The sequence below is a fragment of the Lepisosteus oculatus genome, chromosome 8, assembly GCF_040954835.1.
Source record: "Lepisosteus oculatus isolate fLepOcu1 chromosome 8, fLepOcu1.hap2, whole genome shotgun sequence".
NCBI lineage: Eukaryota > Metazoa > Chordata > Actinopteri > Semionotiformes > Lepisosteidae > Lepisosteus > Lepisosteus oculatus.
The window spans coordinates 21,604,948-21,621,502 of record NC_090703.1 but is presented as its reverse complement, the minus strand read 5'-3'; the positions used below and the strand labels follow the sequence as shown (position 1 = coordinate 21,621,502).

Sequence of the window (16,555 nt, the reverse complement as noted above, 5' to 3'; positions counted from 1 at the left end):
GAGCAGGAACAATGTTGTCACTGAACTGCATCGTGCATGAGCCAGATGATGTAATAAATTGCCCATGGTTATCCAGAGACGACTAGACTAATCATCTAGGTTTTCCATGAAGTTGGTCTGCATGCAAATCCTGGCACATGCTGCTTTTAACTACAAACTTCGGATCTTCCAAATATCGCCAAAAGATCTTGATAAGATCAGAAGTTGTATTTAAGTCTTTCATTTCCACAAAAGTCATGTAAGTCATACATACATAGGCCTTATTAAAACTTGGCGCTGAAATGATCAGATATCTGTGACAATATACCAAGCCACAACATTTTGAATGTCTCCCACGCATGGTTATATAATGATAATTACAGCAAAGCAGTGGGAACATTAAATAATTCTAGTACTGCTTAGGACCCAAAATTGTGTCTTTTCTACGCATTTTAGTAACTATTGCTATAGCTATTGCTATAGCACTTCCAAAAATGTAAATATATACAGTAAAAATATCTTCCCATATAGTATTACACTACATCCATATTACATACCATATAGTGGACTATATTGTACAGAATATAGTAATACATACAGTATTACATCTGGGCAAAAGCTCAGATGTACTTAAAACATAAAAACATAATAAAAGCTACAGTCAAGAGGCTATTCACATATTTGACTTGCAGAAGTAATTGATCCCAGAATCTCACCAAGCTGTTACACAAAGGATTCTAAAAGATTCAGATTCAAGAAGGTGAAATATATGAGTAAAAAGAGGCTTGAAATGTTTTTTTTTTGACATTGCAGAGAACAGAATTAGTGTTGCTCCTTCATGTCTCACCATTACTTTTTCATTGTTTTTTTCTATGATGATTGGTACCTCCTCTTACTCATTCCAGATGAATGTCATAACACACCCTAAGAGACTGCTGCCAACGTCAGAAAAAAGGGATGATTTATTGAGAGTATGGCTTGAAGTGTTTTGATGAGAAACTAGTCAGTATTATTTTTTTCAGATGACTCAAGTATAATGAGCAATGGATAAAAGGAAGGAATGCATAAACCATTAATCTGACAAAAAACACACTTCATTGAAACAATCTGTCCGAAAACACAAGTCAAGCTTGGCACAACCAGTTTCTCAGTGGCTGCTACATTTTACCAGCATACTAGAAACAACCTGCATGCTACTATTTGATTACTGCTCTTCATATACAGTACAACAGTAGTGTTTAGGTAAGAATGTAAATACAACTTTAAACCCTGTTTGCAGAAGACACTCTTACCTTCTACATTTGGCATCTATGGCACTCTTAATGATCTACAGTAATTAAACCACAGAAAACAAGCAGTTTTCAACATAAGTCCAATAGTGAGAGCACTTCGTATTAACCTGGTAAACTACATTCTTTCTAATAATTACAGACTTCAGATCAATTTTATGTTTAAGCTGGGGGTCTTGTTAAATGTTAAAAACCCCACAGAATATCTATGTTAAATTAGGCTTTTTTAAAACCCAGTGCTGTGTTCAATTCAGCCTCTATTTTTTTAAGCTTAGTCAAACATTTTAACATCATAACTTTTATTTTTAAAAGTTAGCTGAAAGGCACTAAGTTTCAAATAAAGGTGTCATTATTATGCAAATACTAGTCCAATTAACTGAGACCTTGACATGTAAAATAAAAAAACTGAATACAAATCAAGCCATTTCAAAATGATCTGAGAACAACTAAACTATAGAAGATATTTAAAAAAACAACTGCACATAAAACATTTAAAGCCATTTTCAAAACCCTATCTCCTTTTAAAAAAACACTTACAACCAATTACACACTACACTTAAAACAGTTTAACACTTAAAACAGTGACAGAAGAACATAATTAAACTATTATATGTGGTTTCCTTTATCATTGTTTTAATATGTAGAAGTTTTCCATTGCTCAAAAAAGTATTCAGATCTCTATCCCTCGTGATAAAATGCTTCTGGGATATTTTAAGCTACATTTCCATCTACAGCACTTGCATGCTCCACATTGTACTCACTCTTCGCGTTATGAAATCACACAAAGCTCTATTCTTGCCAAACAAAGAGTACGGTATGTGGGTTTGGTAAGCTTGCTTTTAGCAATGAGTGTAGGCGACTTGGTTTACCTGAGCAGAGCTTCGGTCTAGAGAGGAAATAGAACTTAGGCATGCATGCACCCACATTAAGACACTGTATGTGTATGTGTGTGCACCATAAACTGCAGTATTTATTGTAAACATCTTATTTCAGCAAACATGTGAAAACAAAAACAACAGCACACAACAATTATCCCTGATGAGGAACGCACACAGGCCAGCCGCAGATGTCTGTGTCATCAAAATGCAACAGACCACCATCAGTCCCAGTATGCAGTTTCCAGCTTCAGAGCCGTGAAAAGGCAGACAATCTTCAGCTATGGTATGGGGGATTCATATTTCAACAGCTGTTGATCCAGGATGCCAAGTACTTTAAAACGAGTACCTCAAAAAACACAGGAATTTTCCAACTTTCCCAGGACACATTGGTGCATGCGGTCTTTGTTAATCATGACAGTCTGTATCAGGCCCTGCATGAATTATAAGACTGAAATGTGGGAGGTTGTGCCTACTCCATTTCATGTGCAAGTTGTTGAGTCAGAGTTAATTTCAATATGGGTGTTAGGGCTTTTCTTTTATAACTGCCTAAACTCTGTCTCTTTATCAATTTTACAATAATACATAATTTCAAAAACAACTTAAAAGCAGAGAAAACATATAAATGCATGACTAAAAAGGAAGCAAGCAGTTTTTAACCTGGAAAACAACCTCTGGAGACGATGCACCAGTGTTGAGAATCTTGAGTGTCCAGTTAAAAGATACTGTTCTAGTTCAATACTAGTTTGAGCTATTAGGTCAAAAAGATCACCTCTGCCCCCCTAACAAGAAGAACATGGAATGCACAAATTCGTGGGTAACAAAAAAAGGTTACCTATAAAATATGAGATAAGATGGACAATTTCCTGTATGAGGACCCTGGGGTGACTTTACCTAACCAGAAATGGGACTGCAGAATAATCTGTCTGCCTGAAGCAGATTCACTTTCTTTCTTTTTGTTCTAGCCAGATCATGCAAATCCAAATTCAACCGGGACAATCCCACCCCCCCACCCCCTTGCCCCTCCACTGCCACATCAAGAAGTTAAAACCAGACCAGATCAGCTGAAATGCACGGGAAAGACCCATCAGTCACACGGAGAGCAGTGAAAACAAGTTCTCAACAGGTCGAAGTTTCCTCACAATAAGGAGACAAAAAAAGGTGTGATCTGACACCTTTAGAGCTTTGTTTTCAGATAAAAAGTCAGCTTTCATGCATCTGCTTATACAAATACTGAATCTAAACCGCATTTTGACAAAATGGAGCTTCAGTGTTCATCCATCCCCACATCAACCGAGGGACATCAAAGACATGTACAATGCATGCAACTAGCATAATAAAATTATCCTTTAAACCAGCTACCGTTAAGATCATTTCAACATGAATCTTCTTAGAGGCCACAAAGTGTCACCAGATTTCCTGTTTTTAGCAGCGAAAGATTTGTCCTTCTCAGCACAACATGCAAATGATCTGTGAACTACCCAGGCCATGGCTCAATACCCTTCTCCCATATTAAACTTTCCAAACACTGCGCTTGATGGGCTGTATAATAGTTAACCAAATTTATGGAAGAATAGAACAAAACATAGATTAAATAACACTGTGTTATTAATTAAAAAAACAGGTGAAATCTTTCTCCCCATCTCTGTGCTGTTTCTGCTTGAAGAGGTATAGAGTTATGGGTCTCATGATTCACAAAAACCCAAACATTTTTAACAATGAACTGAGAACACTGCCCTAATAATTTAACAGTCACAGCCCAGTAAGGGGTTTGAATGTAGGCCTGTGTTTTGTTTCTATTGAAGATCATGATACATGGGAGGGATAGGTGGGACATGTGGGATAATGATTGACCCTGCTTTCAAAAACATTTTATAGAACATTTGAAAAACAGGAAGCTTGAAGCACTGCAGGAAAGTATTTCTATAATTCCCAAGCACACCTCTAAAAACAGCAGCCATGTGTTGTTCTAGTAGTCCAAGAGAATAATGAAATTCAGGAGCTGAAAGGCATTTCCTATCTAGGTTTTTATCATGCTGTTTGGTGTGGGCATTAAATACTACCAGTTATTACAAACACCCACATCCCAAAGGCTCAAGTGTCAGAAAGGAAAATCGGCAGCACGATTGAGTGTTGAGAGAGACACTGCTTTTTAAAGGAAATAAAACTGCAAATAACAGATTTGAGGTTGACACAATGGTTACCAGATTTCAGCTTCATTCCCTGGTCTCAAAGTTGTGTGATTCATGGCGTGGCATTACAGTTAGGTTGAAAAGAGACCTATCAAAAGCACTCTTAATTAATTAGGTTGCTCTGGTCTAATTTAATGTCTAGGTCTACAAACACTTACAGATGTCTACAACACACTAAAAGGCAGATTTACAGCTTTAAGTAAGGCTTCAATATAAATTAAACATAAAGTCCATACCTGAGTCTAGAGGCTCACCTGGCCTGAACATCCTCTGCTTTCTTCTGCTTTCAGAAGTTAATCCCCAGCAATGCCTGGACTGGGGCAAGTCCCTCTTGGGACCTGAAACCACAACCTTCAAGTTATGGGTTCAAAGCCCTAACCACTGTTCTACAGTGTTTACCCCTTTCACAAAAATAAATGTGCACTTGCTGCTAGCAATGCAATGATAACATGACTAATGCCAGGAAATATCTTTAATTTGACTGGATAAAACTGTAGGATGTAGACTGAATATATGAATATGGCCAGGTTGATAGGGGATCTATATGTAATTGGTGCAAGATGTACCATTTTAGTTATTGCCTCTCATGTTTTGTGGTTGCTATTGCATGGTCATTGTGTCAACTTCTGTTGAGCTGTGAATTCATTAGAAACCTGACATGACATCAGATATAGCGATTCTACCAACACATTAGCCTTTGAGTAAAAAGCAATAAATATACAACACTCAAATAGTTTTGAATACCGTTTTCCCTACTTTTATTTACTTAACTTGTAGGAGAACCATAACCAAGGAGCCCTGTCATATTTAAATGAACAGCCTTGAAACAGTGATAACACAGTTGTGAAACTGCACTCAAACACAGCTGACGCTGAATCTGGTATCTTGAGCTTTTTTCATCATGCAGGGGCTCTTTGCACTCTAAGTGAATGTACTGGAAGGAAAAAACAACACATTTTTGTAATTGATGGCTCAACAAAAGACTTTTCCTACTGTCTTTATGCAATTCTGAATTTGTCACAAATCCACAGCAAACTAACAGGAAGGAAAGTGATTTTTTCAGTTCAGACTTTCAGCTGAGCCCAAACTGATCTTGTCAGGCTGCTATTTTCTACACATCCATTGTGTCAGAGGATGAGCGGCCACCAGTCTGAACATGATCTCTCATATTTTATGACAGAGAGTCCCTACCACCTGGGCTTCCATCAAAATCTGGATCTGCTATCAGGTATCCAGGACTCCTGCAGTCGCACAGTGTCCAAGCCCACCAAACCCCTGACCTCTATCAAACAGGGAGCTCCTGGGGCCTGAAGAACTTGGCTGTGGGCCAACATGCCCCCCCCCATACTGTTTGCAAGTTGGATCTTAACAGCCTCTGGCCCGTCTGCTCACCAGATGCTGTAAAGCAGAACTTTGGGGAGGTGTTTCATATCTGATGCTGTTTACTAATGTTATGATGTCCCTTTGTCTGCAGAAATATCACAGGGCAATCTCTGTTTCACTAAACTAGAGTGTACTCTCAGAAACAAAACTGAAACACCTATTCAAAACAGAGCACAAGCTCCTTTTGCACACAGTAGCTATAGGGACAAATATTTGGGTAGCATTGCTGTAAACCATTTTGAAAATAAGTGGTTTGCACCTCCTTGTATTCATATGGAGACCCAATGCATACTGTACACTCTGAATTGGAGGAGGCCTTACTACAGTATGTTGGTCTTTTGCCTTCGTGCACTGGAGCTTGGTCAGTCTGCTCTACAAAAGGGATCTGTAAGCCTGTACCTCTAGTCAAAACAACAGGAAAGTGTAGTCCTGGCAGGATGACGAGACATTGAAGGTATTGAACAAACCTATTCTTTCCGACAAAGTTCACTTTCAGGATAGAGGTTTACATGGGTTACATATTGAAGTGAGAATACAGCCAAGCTTCTCTCCTCCTTGATTAGGCCTCAAGCAGAGCCACAAACATACCGTTGTGTAGAACCTCATATCACCAAATGTTTAATTGCAACCTAGGCTTTAATGCGGTTTAAAAGCATACTCAAGTCAAAAACAACTGCAGAAAACCACATAGGACATCTAGCAAGAGCATTAGACTATATAAAAAAGTAAGGTGAGGGGTGCCTGTTTAGCCTATTTTGCTAGCAGCTTGATGATTCCAGAACTGCATCCAGACTTATACTAAACATTCCAATTACACAGCATCCACAACACCACCATGCTTTTCCCTCTCCAAATTCACAACCCTCAGCCCTGAACAAAGCTGCTCTTCATTTCCCTTTATGTCTCTCTGGCGATGGTCACCATGGTGATTCTTCAGCAAATGTCTGGCTGAACTGAACACCTTGATCACACCTCCCACATGTTATATCTACTCCAGGCCAAAAAAAAATTCAAGTTTCAAAATGAAATATAAAAAAATGGAAAAATGAAAGTTCACTTTTCCACCTTTCTTTCCAATTATATATATATTTTTTAAAAGGGGGAGGGGTACTGCTAGCTTAAGACTACAAGGCCTGGATACTCTTCTTTGTTTCGAGTCCATTAAAGAGGCCAGTGGACTTGACTCAAATGAAACCTCAAGGCCTTTGCTTTACAGAGTGGTTTTCTAATAAAAGTCTTTTGATGCTACCAATTACTTCATAGTCACGTTCTGCAATGTCAGCGCAAGGGCATTTAAGGAAGAAACAGCTGGGTGAAATTAGGCCCTTCATTACCTGAGCCATACTTTACTTCTTGGTACAGTTTTAGACCAAAATACTCCCTTTAGTATCTGCATTTCTAGCCCGCACATGAAACAACGAGACACATGAGAATCACGTGTACCCAGCAGCTCTATTCATGTGGGTACGTGGCAAAACCAGCTATTTGAACTTTCAATCCTCCGTGCCTGATCTCAGACATTTTCTTCCTTGTTTGTCCTGCCTTCTGTTTCATATACAGTAGATTTAAAAAATTGGAGCCGTAGATGTTAATGTGCTCGTTTGAAAACAGAATTTTGATATTGAAAACCAAATTGCTGATGTCTTACAGTACACTGAGTACTAAATTGTTAAAGCGACATGTAACACACCTGTATAGTCAGGGAAATGTCTGAAACAAGTAGACAACTGGCATGCTTTCCTCACAGTGTGCGTTAGCACATTTAATTGACAATACACTTTTGCATGCAGATGTTTCTTTTAGACTGAAACGTGGCTTATCTAAAGGAGGCAGAGTGTCACCTGCGACCTTTGAGGAAAAGCATTTGGGAGCTGGCAAACTCCGTCTTGTCTACAAGGCAAGTCAGAAAACACTCAGGCACAGGTCAAGCACAAATCAAGATGTTCAGCTTGGGATTGCCAACATGATTTACTGTATGGGTTTGTTAAAGGCATACCTGTGTCTGGTCACCTATCCCCTCTTTCCATGCGCCAAATGCAAAGAGCTTGCGCATTATTTACAAAAAATGGACAACTGAGGTAAGAGATGACTTTTCTGAAAAAAAAACAGGTACCCGGTGTTGAAAGCAGAAACCTAGGATGGAAAAAAAAAGAGAAACAAAAGACTAGGCCAAAGCCGTCAGATATTAATCTGATTACACAACCAGGACTGAGAATCGGATATGCCTCATTGTTCTACATTTCCCCAGCCGGAGCAGATGGAGCGAAGGGGCCCTTTCCTGTTTGGAGTCGGAGTTCTAATTAGATAAGTACGGCGAGTAAAGTTACAGGTCGCCTCAGCAGCACAGCCCAGGTGTTTCTGTTGAAAAACGGGAGAAAGGCAGCCGGGGGAGGTGCCTTCTTTTCTATAAGCAGATATTGTCCCATCTTTAACCTTTGCGTCGACATTAACTGAAACCTTCGCCTTACCACGTGCGCCGGAGTGAAAAGAGAGAAGTCAGACAGCAGGTCCCAAAAAAAATCAAGAAAAAAAGTTATTTGGCAGTTTATTTAAACCACAAGACAGCTTCTCTTTGTGCACGTCAAACAGTGGGAAGCTGCACGTGTTTAACAATGTGCTGTCAGATACTTCTTTAAATGAACTATGCTAAGATACTGTAGCATGCCTATATAGGCATTAGCTGTAGCAGCAGCTGCCATAGTGAGGCTGTAGCTACTGTAGCATGTCAAAAAGCTGTCTGTACCTGTTGAAGCTGTGAAATGTGCAGAATCATGTAGGAAGAGACATTCTTACTGAGGCCAAGTGACGGGCGGGCATCCAGCCCATCCCAGTCATTTGATTTCTAGGAGCACTGAGCTTAGGATCACATCCAGCTGTTTCTTGAAATCTCAACCAAAAAAAAAGTTCTCTCCCTCCCCTTACTGTACGGTGAATGTACCGTACTACACCGCATTTGCTCACCATAAAGCAAACTCAGAGGGTATGCAACACTCATACTAACACTTTATATAAAGAGTCCTGCCACATTAAAATGAGCATTTACGCAGGATGTGTAAAACTGTGACACAATGCAAAGCTGGAACCAGAGAAGCCATACATCCCTACAATCACAGGAACTCAGCACTGAACATCACACAGGGCTGGAAGTGGCAAGTGCAGCTCTCCCTGTCTCTTCTGGGATTCATTCCCAGTCAGGCGCGGGGTCTGAGCATCTGCAGTGTCACTCCCTAGACAGCTGATATCTCCGTCACACCATAAGACTGGGTACTGTAGCAGAATCTTGCATGGTCTAGATTTCAGAGGAGGGTAATGTCACTTCTGTAGAGAGCCCTGTTACTCATGCATAAGGCTGGCATTTATATAACTGGTGTGGCAGTATTATGAAATGTTCGGACAATTCCACCGTTTCTGAGAATGTCAGATTTAACTGGTGTCAGTACTGTATATTCTCAGAATCTACAATACAATACAGTTGATCAATCCCCAAGGGAGAAATTGACATGTTTTTCACATATGCACACATATATCTCACTATATATATTCTATAACTATAACATCTTTCAAAGTCCAGGACAAGCCAATCATCTCTATCGTCTCAGACAGACAGGGCTGCAGAAGACTGTACCTGCTGGTATGCTCTGTTCCTCATGTACAGGGGCTGCGTCTTTAACCCTCAGATGTGTTGTGATCTGATTAGTGAGGAGTACCTAGAAGAGAAAGAGATACACTGCATTTTGGCTTAAGGCAGGGGTGTTGTAAAGACATTCCAACTGATTATTGAGATAAGATAAGATCACTTTATTAGCCATACAGCTTGGGGTCAGAGCACAGGGTCACCCATTTATACAGCGCCCCTGGAGCAGCTGGGGTTAAGGGCCTGGCTCAGTGGCCCACTGGAGTAGGTTTCCTCTGTCAGCCGCAGGATTTAAACCAGCAACCTTCCAGCCACAGGCGCAGATCCTTAGCTGCAGTGTCACCGCTCTGTCCCAAGAGATAAATCTCCTTTTGGTTTGTCTTAAATCCTGTTTCCAAGACAGCAGCACCTCCATTAAGCTGTACATACGAGGAAAACACCGCAAATGCTCACCACAAACCAAACTCAGAGGATATGCAACCAATTTCAATTTGAGAGAAATGAAATGTTATAATGTATAGCAACGTGATTTTGGTTAGCCACCATGAACCAGAGACCAAATGACAAAGCATGGAGTGGAATCATCTGAATTCACCAGTGACAAAGACGTTCAAGTCTGAAGGTTTAGTGAGAAAAACCATGACAATGCTTTAAATGTCCAGTTTAAAGATGTTTTTATAGGCTCTCTGCTACACAAACACCTAATGAGTTGGAATATTTCCATAGCCAGCAGCTATACCCTGCAGCTCACAACTGGCAGACCACTGAAGGTGTGAGCCTGGCCAGTATCTGGATGGGAGACCTTCTGGGCATCCTGGCCATATTTCTCGTTGGAGGGGAAACTCAGAAAATTCTTGATTGGTTCAACTGGAGATCACAACTATTCCAAATGATCCTCATTCGGGAAGTGTACAGGCTAGTCTGATTGGCAAGACCATTAGCTGTTAACTAAGACCTCAGAATGCACTGAATACACTATCGATTCATTTTCTAAAGTGATATAAGGAGTGTTATTGGGCTTCTGAGAAAAAAACATGTGGTCGAATGATCACGGACTGTGCAAGTTGCACATAAAAGAGACAGTTAACATCACTTCCCACTAAAGTCAAGGTCAAGGGGTAATATAAATATTTTAAATAACTAATACAGAAAAAAACACCAACGGAGAGAAAAGGAGGATTGTAAATAACACATCTCTGGAGACCAAGGTTTTCCCATAAAGCATATGAAACCTGAAGAGTGAAAAATGTACATACTGTCTTGTCACAGTCTTCTTGTGAAAGGATTTTGACTTGAGAACAAAAATACATAAGATTTTTAAATTATGGCCCTACGTTGTGTAGTTCTTTTCAATCTTAAATAGGAGAGTTGCTCACCATCTCTTGGGCTGCTGAGAAGGAAAAGATCCTCAGGACACCCTTATGAGAAAAATGTTTAAGTTTGCAGGGCTTTCTGGACTCAATACTATTGTGAGGTCTCATCCCTAGAGGCTACACTAGTATCAAGGAGGATTACACTACAGCAATCAAAATATAGGAATCACTCCTATTGTGTTCTGCCAGGTAAGCTAACCCAGAACATACAAGTATTCAGTGCAGTTGACTTCCTGTTGTCTCAGTTCTCTGAGGCCGTGGAGAACTGTAACCAGTTGCATAATGTAGCACTTCTGTTTTATTACATGATGGTGTTGCAGTTCACAGTCAGCACAAAGTGTCAGGAGGTTTGTGACTCTATCTGCTGATCTCATTCACAAGACTGTAGATACTGAAGACATTGTTCGAATCTGAGGTCAGTTTCGAATGGGAAATCAGCAGAATGGACCAACGCCCTCGGCTGCTCCCAGTGAAAGATTCCATGATATGAGGCTGTGTATGTCCATAAGAAAGGATGAAAAACATGTGCTGGTTCAATGAAAACCCACTGTCATTCTCTAGATAAATAGGTACAATAGCTTTCAAAGGCCCAAAGACAACCACTGCAGCTCCTTGGGATATAAGAAGACACAACAGTTGACACTTTTATATATAGGAACAAGTAATAGGTTTATTCCATGCTGAAAAAAAGAAGAAAGAAAACATAATGTTTCGGCCGTGGAGCCTTCTTCAGGTGTGAGTAGGCTCCACGGCCGAAACGTTGTGTTTTCTTTCTTCTTTTTTTCAGCATGGAATAAACCTATTACTTGTTCCTTTGCAGCCTATGCATTCTGATGCAGCTACCCACCTGAACTACGTTTATATATAGCTAATCAAGGATGAACAAGTGTTTAGTAGGCCATCTGTATAGAGTGAAAAGAAAAACAAGAGACACCAAATAAAGCATAAATGAGGCCAAACTGCGGCATTATACCATACATGTCTACAGGCTGACACAACCCAGAAAATATTAGCAGGTTTGTATTCAGTAAAAAACAACAGCTTTCTGTTTTTCCATGGGTTTGTTGCTTATGCTCTTGTGCTCTGCACACCTGAGGCATCTACTGCTCACACAGAGGCATTAACTCTCCATCTCCAGGGGGCCAGAAGTAAGGTCTTAATAATAAGAGTGCTAGCAAGGCAGTGATCAGATTGTGGCAGCTTGTCCTATCCTTCTAAGTGATAATCTGAAAAGCTGGTGTGTAAAGGTGAAATAACAGTGCACAAACCCAATCTCTGCTGGTCCCTTCTCAATCAATGGTTGACCACTAGTGAAAGTACTACAGTATGTGATTACTCAAGAGATAACAAGTGAACTTCATTGGATTTGTATGTGTTTCTGTCTGTAGGCACTGTACAATACTGTGCTTTTAAACGTGACCTGCAAGGAAAGGAGCACCTCTGAACACACTGGTGTGGCCTAGTTCCTTTTACACAGTTAAGAATAAGAATAAGAATAAGAATAAGAATAAGAATAAGAATAAGAATAAGAATAAGAATTGCTTACAATTTTATGGCTACTCCATTCAAAGTGCTTTACAGGTAATGGGGACTCCCCTCCACCACCACCAATGTGCAGCATCTACCTGAATGATGGGATGGCAGCCATAGTGCGCCAGAACACTCACCACACATCAGCTATCAGTGGGGAGGAGAGCAGAGTAATGAAGCCAATTCATAGACTGAATGAACTGCTGACCAGTTCTTCTGGCCAGCATAAATATTACCCTTGGCTTCTTGAAACTGGACCTGCACACCGCAGGAGTTCAAACCTTCAGATCCAAAATCTGGACATACTGTATGAGCAATGTTCCTGCGCTGAATTGCAGCAGATACAAAAGTCTTTGTATCTGCTGCATTTCAGCGCAGGGACGTTGCTCATACAGTATGTCCAGATTGCTCAACTGTATCTGACAGGATGCAGTATATTTGCATGCAATGGTTTATAAAGCATTGCAAAAATCTAGGCTGAATCAACAGCAACGTAAATAAAACACAAGTTATATAGCAAGCATTGTAAAATGACTGGAATGTGAAAAGGGATGACCTACTATTGCATCATTTGCTCTCTGTCCCTTGAGCAGATTCTCATACTGTATAAACACAATGCCATCTAAATGGGACATCCAGTACAATCATAAGCAAAGGTGAAAGAAAAACAAAGGCATGCACAGAGATTTCAAAGAGGTCACTGATAGGTACAGTATGTAAATACAGACAGGTTTACACTTAACAGAAACAGAATGCTTGTGCAGCCCAGTTATGAAAACACTCCTGATAGTGTGCAAATGAAGAATGTGTGTATTCTGAGGGAGGAGAAACAGAAGGATGATGGTTGAAGGGTTTATATACTAAAGCATTTAAGTACAGTTACTCAGTAAAACTATATCTGAAGCATCTGAGCAGCACATTAGCATTCTATCCCAAGAATGGGACAGGGTTGATCACATTTTGTTCCTATTTGAAAAACCAAACCCCTCGCTTAAGTAAATCTGACTAGAGCGACTCATTAGAAATGAGCACAAAATGTCTCTACACCTACAGACTTCAGCAATGAAATTGAGAAATTTGTCATGTTAACTAATGTGTTACGGATTGTCTTTTCAGTGAAGAAGGTGGCTGTCTTGTTAAGGGAGCTCCTGGGACACAATCAACACAGTATGGGCAGCATTTGATCACTGCTCTCACCCAGAAAGGCAATAAAAACTACTCAAATTTCAGGCTTGGAAATGGACAAAACAGTGCCCTACTCCATTACCATCTCTCCTCTGCAAAATGCATTACCTCATCTTGCTCTTTTTATTTTGCCCGAAAATCACACATAACTCGAAGCAGCAGATGGATTCCCACAAACACACCAGTAACAGGAAACATTTCGATGTCTTGCACAACCGTCAGCACACACCTGGCACAGCCTTCACATCCATGGCTGGGAAAATGTAGAATACATTCACGCGTTTCTGGCACGCGGAAGACATTTTGCTGAAGCCTGTTTGAGCCCTTATCTGATGTGAAATCTGCGTTCAGCACGGCTCTCCTCACACAAACAGCCAGTGCGGATCGGGAGGCGATGATTATGGTTTGTCTTGCTTTCCGTTTGAAAAAAGAAACACTGCCTCCTTAAATGTCAATTAAAATGTTAAGAAAATGTCTGGAGCCTTTTCTTTTCTCACTTCATAGAGAGAGCCAGGATAACAGTATTATCAGATTTGAAACAAGTTCCATCAAAGTTTAAAATTAAAAAAAAAATTATAGTTGAAATTGGGTCATTTACATTACGTTGATATCAGCTGATTTTGCCATAAACTTTAATTCTTGCTCCACTATAAGGTGAAATCTGACCTCTATCTGCCCTAGTGCACACAAGCATTTCTTCAAAATATTTCACTTTTTTACATGAATATTGTCTGATAGTGTCCAATGCTGCATATTAAAGCCCCAGTATGAGCCCGGGCTGATTTGAGAACTGTAGTCATATCAACCATTATTCTCTTATTCAAGAAAATACTATGCTTATTGTTTTAGTAACATATTTACATATTGAAAGGCCAAAACTAATAAGAATGGAGCTCTGAGCTGGATTCTAACATTTAGGCTTCTCAATATTGTCCATTAATAATAGATGTGATTCCTTTTGTTTGCTAATCCATACAATAGCCCTAGGATTAACAACACTAAGCTACAGTCAGCGAGTCCTGGCTTTCGTCCTAAGCCTCAGAAAAAGAAAAGTTGCAAAATAAATCAGTGTGTGCTAATCTTTGCTCATTTTCAAAGTCATGTGGAACTCTCAGCTTTGACCAAAGGACCAAAAAGAGATATGATAATATTTGCTTGTGCAACTTGATATTTCCCTAAATGCAATGGCTGCACTGACCACATGAAATGTGCATTTGCAACAACCTGTTTTCCACCAAAAAAAAAACGTCAAAACACTGTCATGTTGAGAGGCTTTGGATAATCTTGCTCAGCAAAAAAAAAGCACTGCGGTCTGGCCAACCACTTTTTATCAAATGGCTTCAGATCCCTTTCTATTATTTTCCTCTGGTCTAACAAAAAGTAAATGCAGCAAAAACATAGAATTAAAATAACCGAACGTATAGGGATTTGTGGTATGAAGATGAGCAGTTTTGAAAGAAAGATGACACGCATGCTAACCAACAAAAAACAGAGCATGCACACACATCACTTCCGGAACCTTCTGCACCTCACAGAGACTGATGCAGATGCTCAAGCACAAAGTGGATCTTTACACCATGGGAGAAAGCCAGAACATACTAACATAATAACATCTTATATTAAAATGTTAGACCAATACAAAATAAAACTAAATAACTAACTTTAAAGTCTAAAATTAAAATGTTAGAACAATCCTGACTTCTTAACTTCCATGAACAGATTAACATCTGTGAAAATACCTTAAAGCACCTATAGGAAAGACCTTAAAATTTCTTTTGCCCCATTAATTGTACAGCATTAATAGAATATTGTCTAGATAAGCATTTTCACTATAGAAATCCTGTAACTGGTCTCACATTGCACAATCAAAACATCTGCATGTTACCGTGCTTTGTATCTGACCACAATACCACAGAACTGTAAGCTAATTCATTTCCTTGCATAGTGTTTGAGTAAACCTTACAAGTCACCTTGGACAGAAATGTCAGCCAAAAAGACCTTAAAATGCCAAAAGTGTAAAAAATTCTCACTTATGTCCTACAAGTTTATACAAGTAAAAAAAAACTCTGCAAAACTCTTCCATTACCCTGAAGCACAGCTGATAAAGCAATACGGTCATTATGGTTCAAACCCACAGAAATGAGATGCACATCGTATTTTGACAAGCAATAAATACACTACAGGGACTTTAAACAGAGTTCCTCAACACTGTTGAAAAAAACACCTGCTGTTATTTGCATAGTGGGCTACAGTGAAAGGCACAATCTCTATAGCTAACAGCATACAACAGGAACTACCGATTCGTGTTTCCTGATTAAGGAATTTCCACCAAGGCAGGTTCAATCTCCTTAACCAAGGAGAGGAATCCTGACACAGTTCAGTTCAGTTTATTGTCATATGCACAAGTGCACAAGTCAAATGCTTATTTGCACGTATGCTACAATACAAAGACATTAGGAAAACACCAAAAACAGAAACAGAACAGCAGCAGCAACAACAACATCAGAGTGAGCCAGTGGAGGGGGTAGTTCTGACAGCTTGTGGGAAGAAAGTGTCCCTGAATCTGGAAGTTCGTGTCTTTATGCTCCTATAATGCTTACTAGAGGGAAGGGGGGAGACAAATGAAAAATGAGGATGACTGGTAACCTTTGCAATTCTTCCAGCCTTCCTGAGACAGTGCATTGTAAAAACATCCGAAATAGAGGGGAGCTATACTCCGACGATGGACTGGGCTGACCTGATCACCCCCTGTAATGCCTACTGACACAGCACCAATCACAAAATAGGACAGTTGAGGTCTGGTGCAGAGGACCATCAAGAAGGCTGAATTTTCCTTTTTTCTCTCTTACAGAACTGGCCTTTGGAAAAGGCATCTGCCTTTATAATTAATTAGCAGAGATAATCTGAAGCATCATGCTGTTTGTAACTTAAAGCCTTGCTGAAGGCTCTACTGTTCAAAAGAATTTTATTCCATTCAAGCTGGACCAAAAATAAACATTAGCTGACAGTACAAATTAACTGATTATCACCAAATAAATATTTTAATCTTTGATAAGCCGTACTGAAAATACAAAGTAATATCTGACTTCCCCTTTCGTGTTAAGTAATAACGTAA

The 16,555-nt window shown here is 39.7% G+C and overlaps 1 protein-coding gene across 7 annotated transcripts in view; it reads right to left on the bottom strand.

Moving 5' to 3' along the window:
- rad51b (RAD51 paralog B) overlaps positions 1-16,555 on the bottom strand; it is a 194,290-nt gene that overhangs the window by 87,511 nt on the left and 90,224 nt on the right. For all 7 annotated transcript variants that reach the window (XR_011190239.1, XR_011190241.1, XR_011190240.1 and 4 more), the window contains exon 7: positions 9,344-9,425. Coding sequence is in view for 3 of the 7 variants with exons in the window: in XM_015351259.2 (XP_015206745.2) it covers positions 9,344-9,425 (82 nt within the window). In the remaining 4 variants the exon portion in view is untranslated. The remainder of the gene's footprint in view (positions 1-9,343; positions 9,426-16,555) is intronic.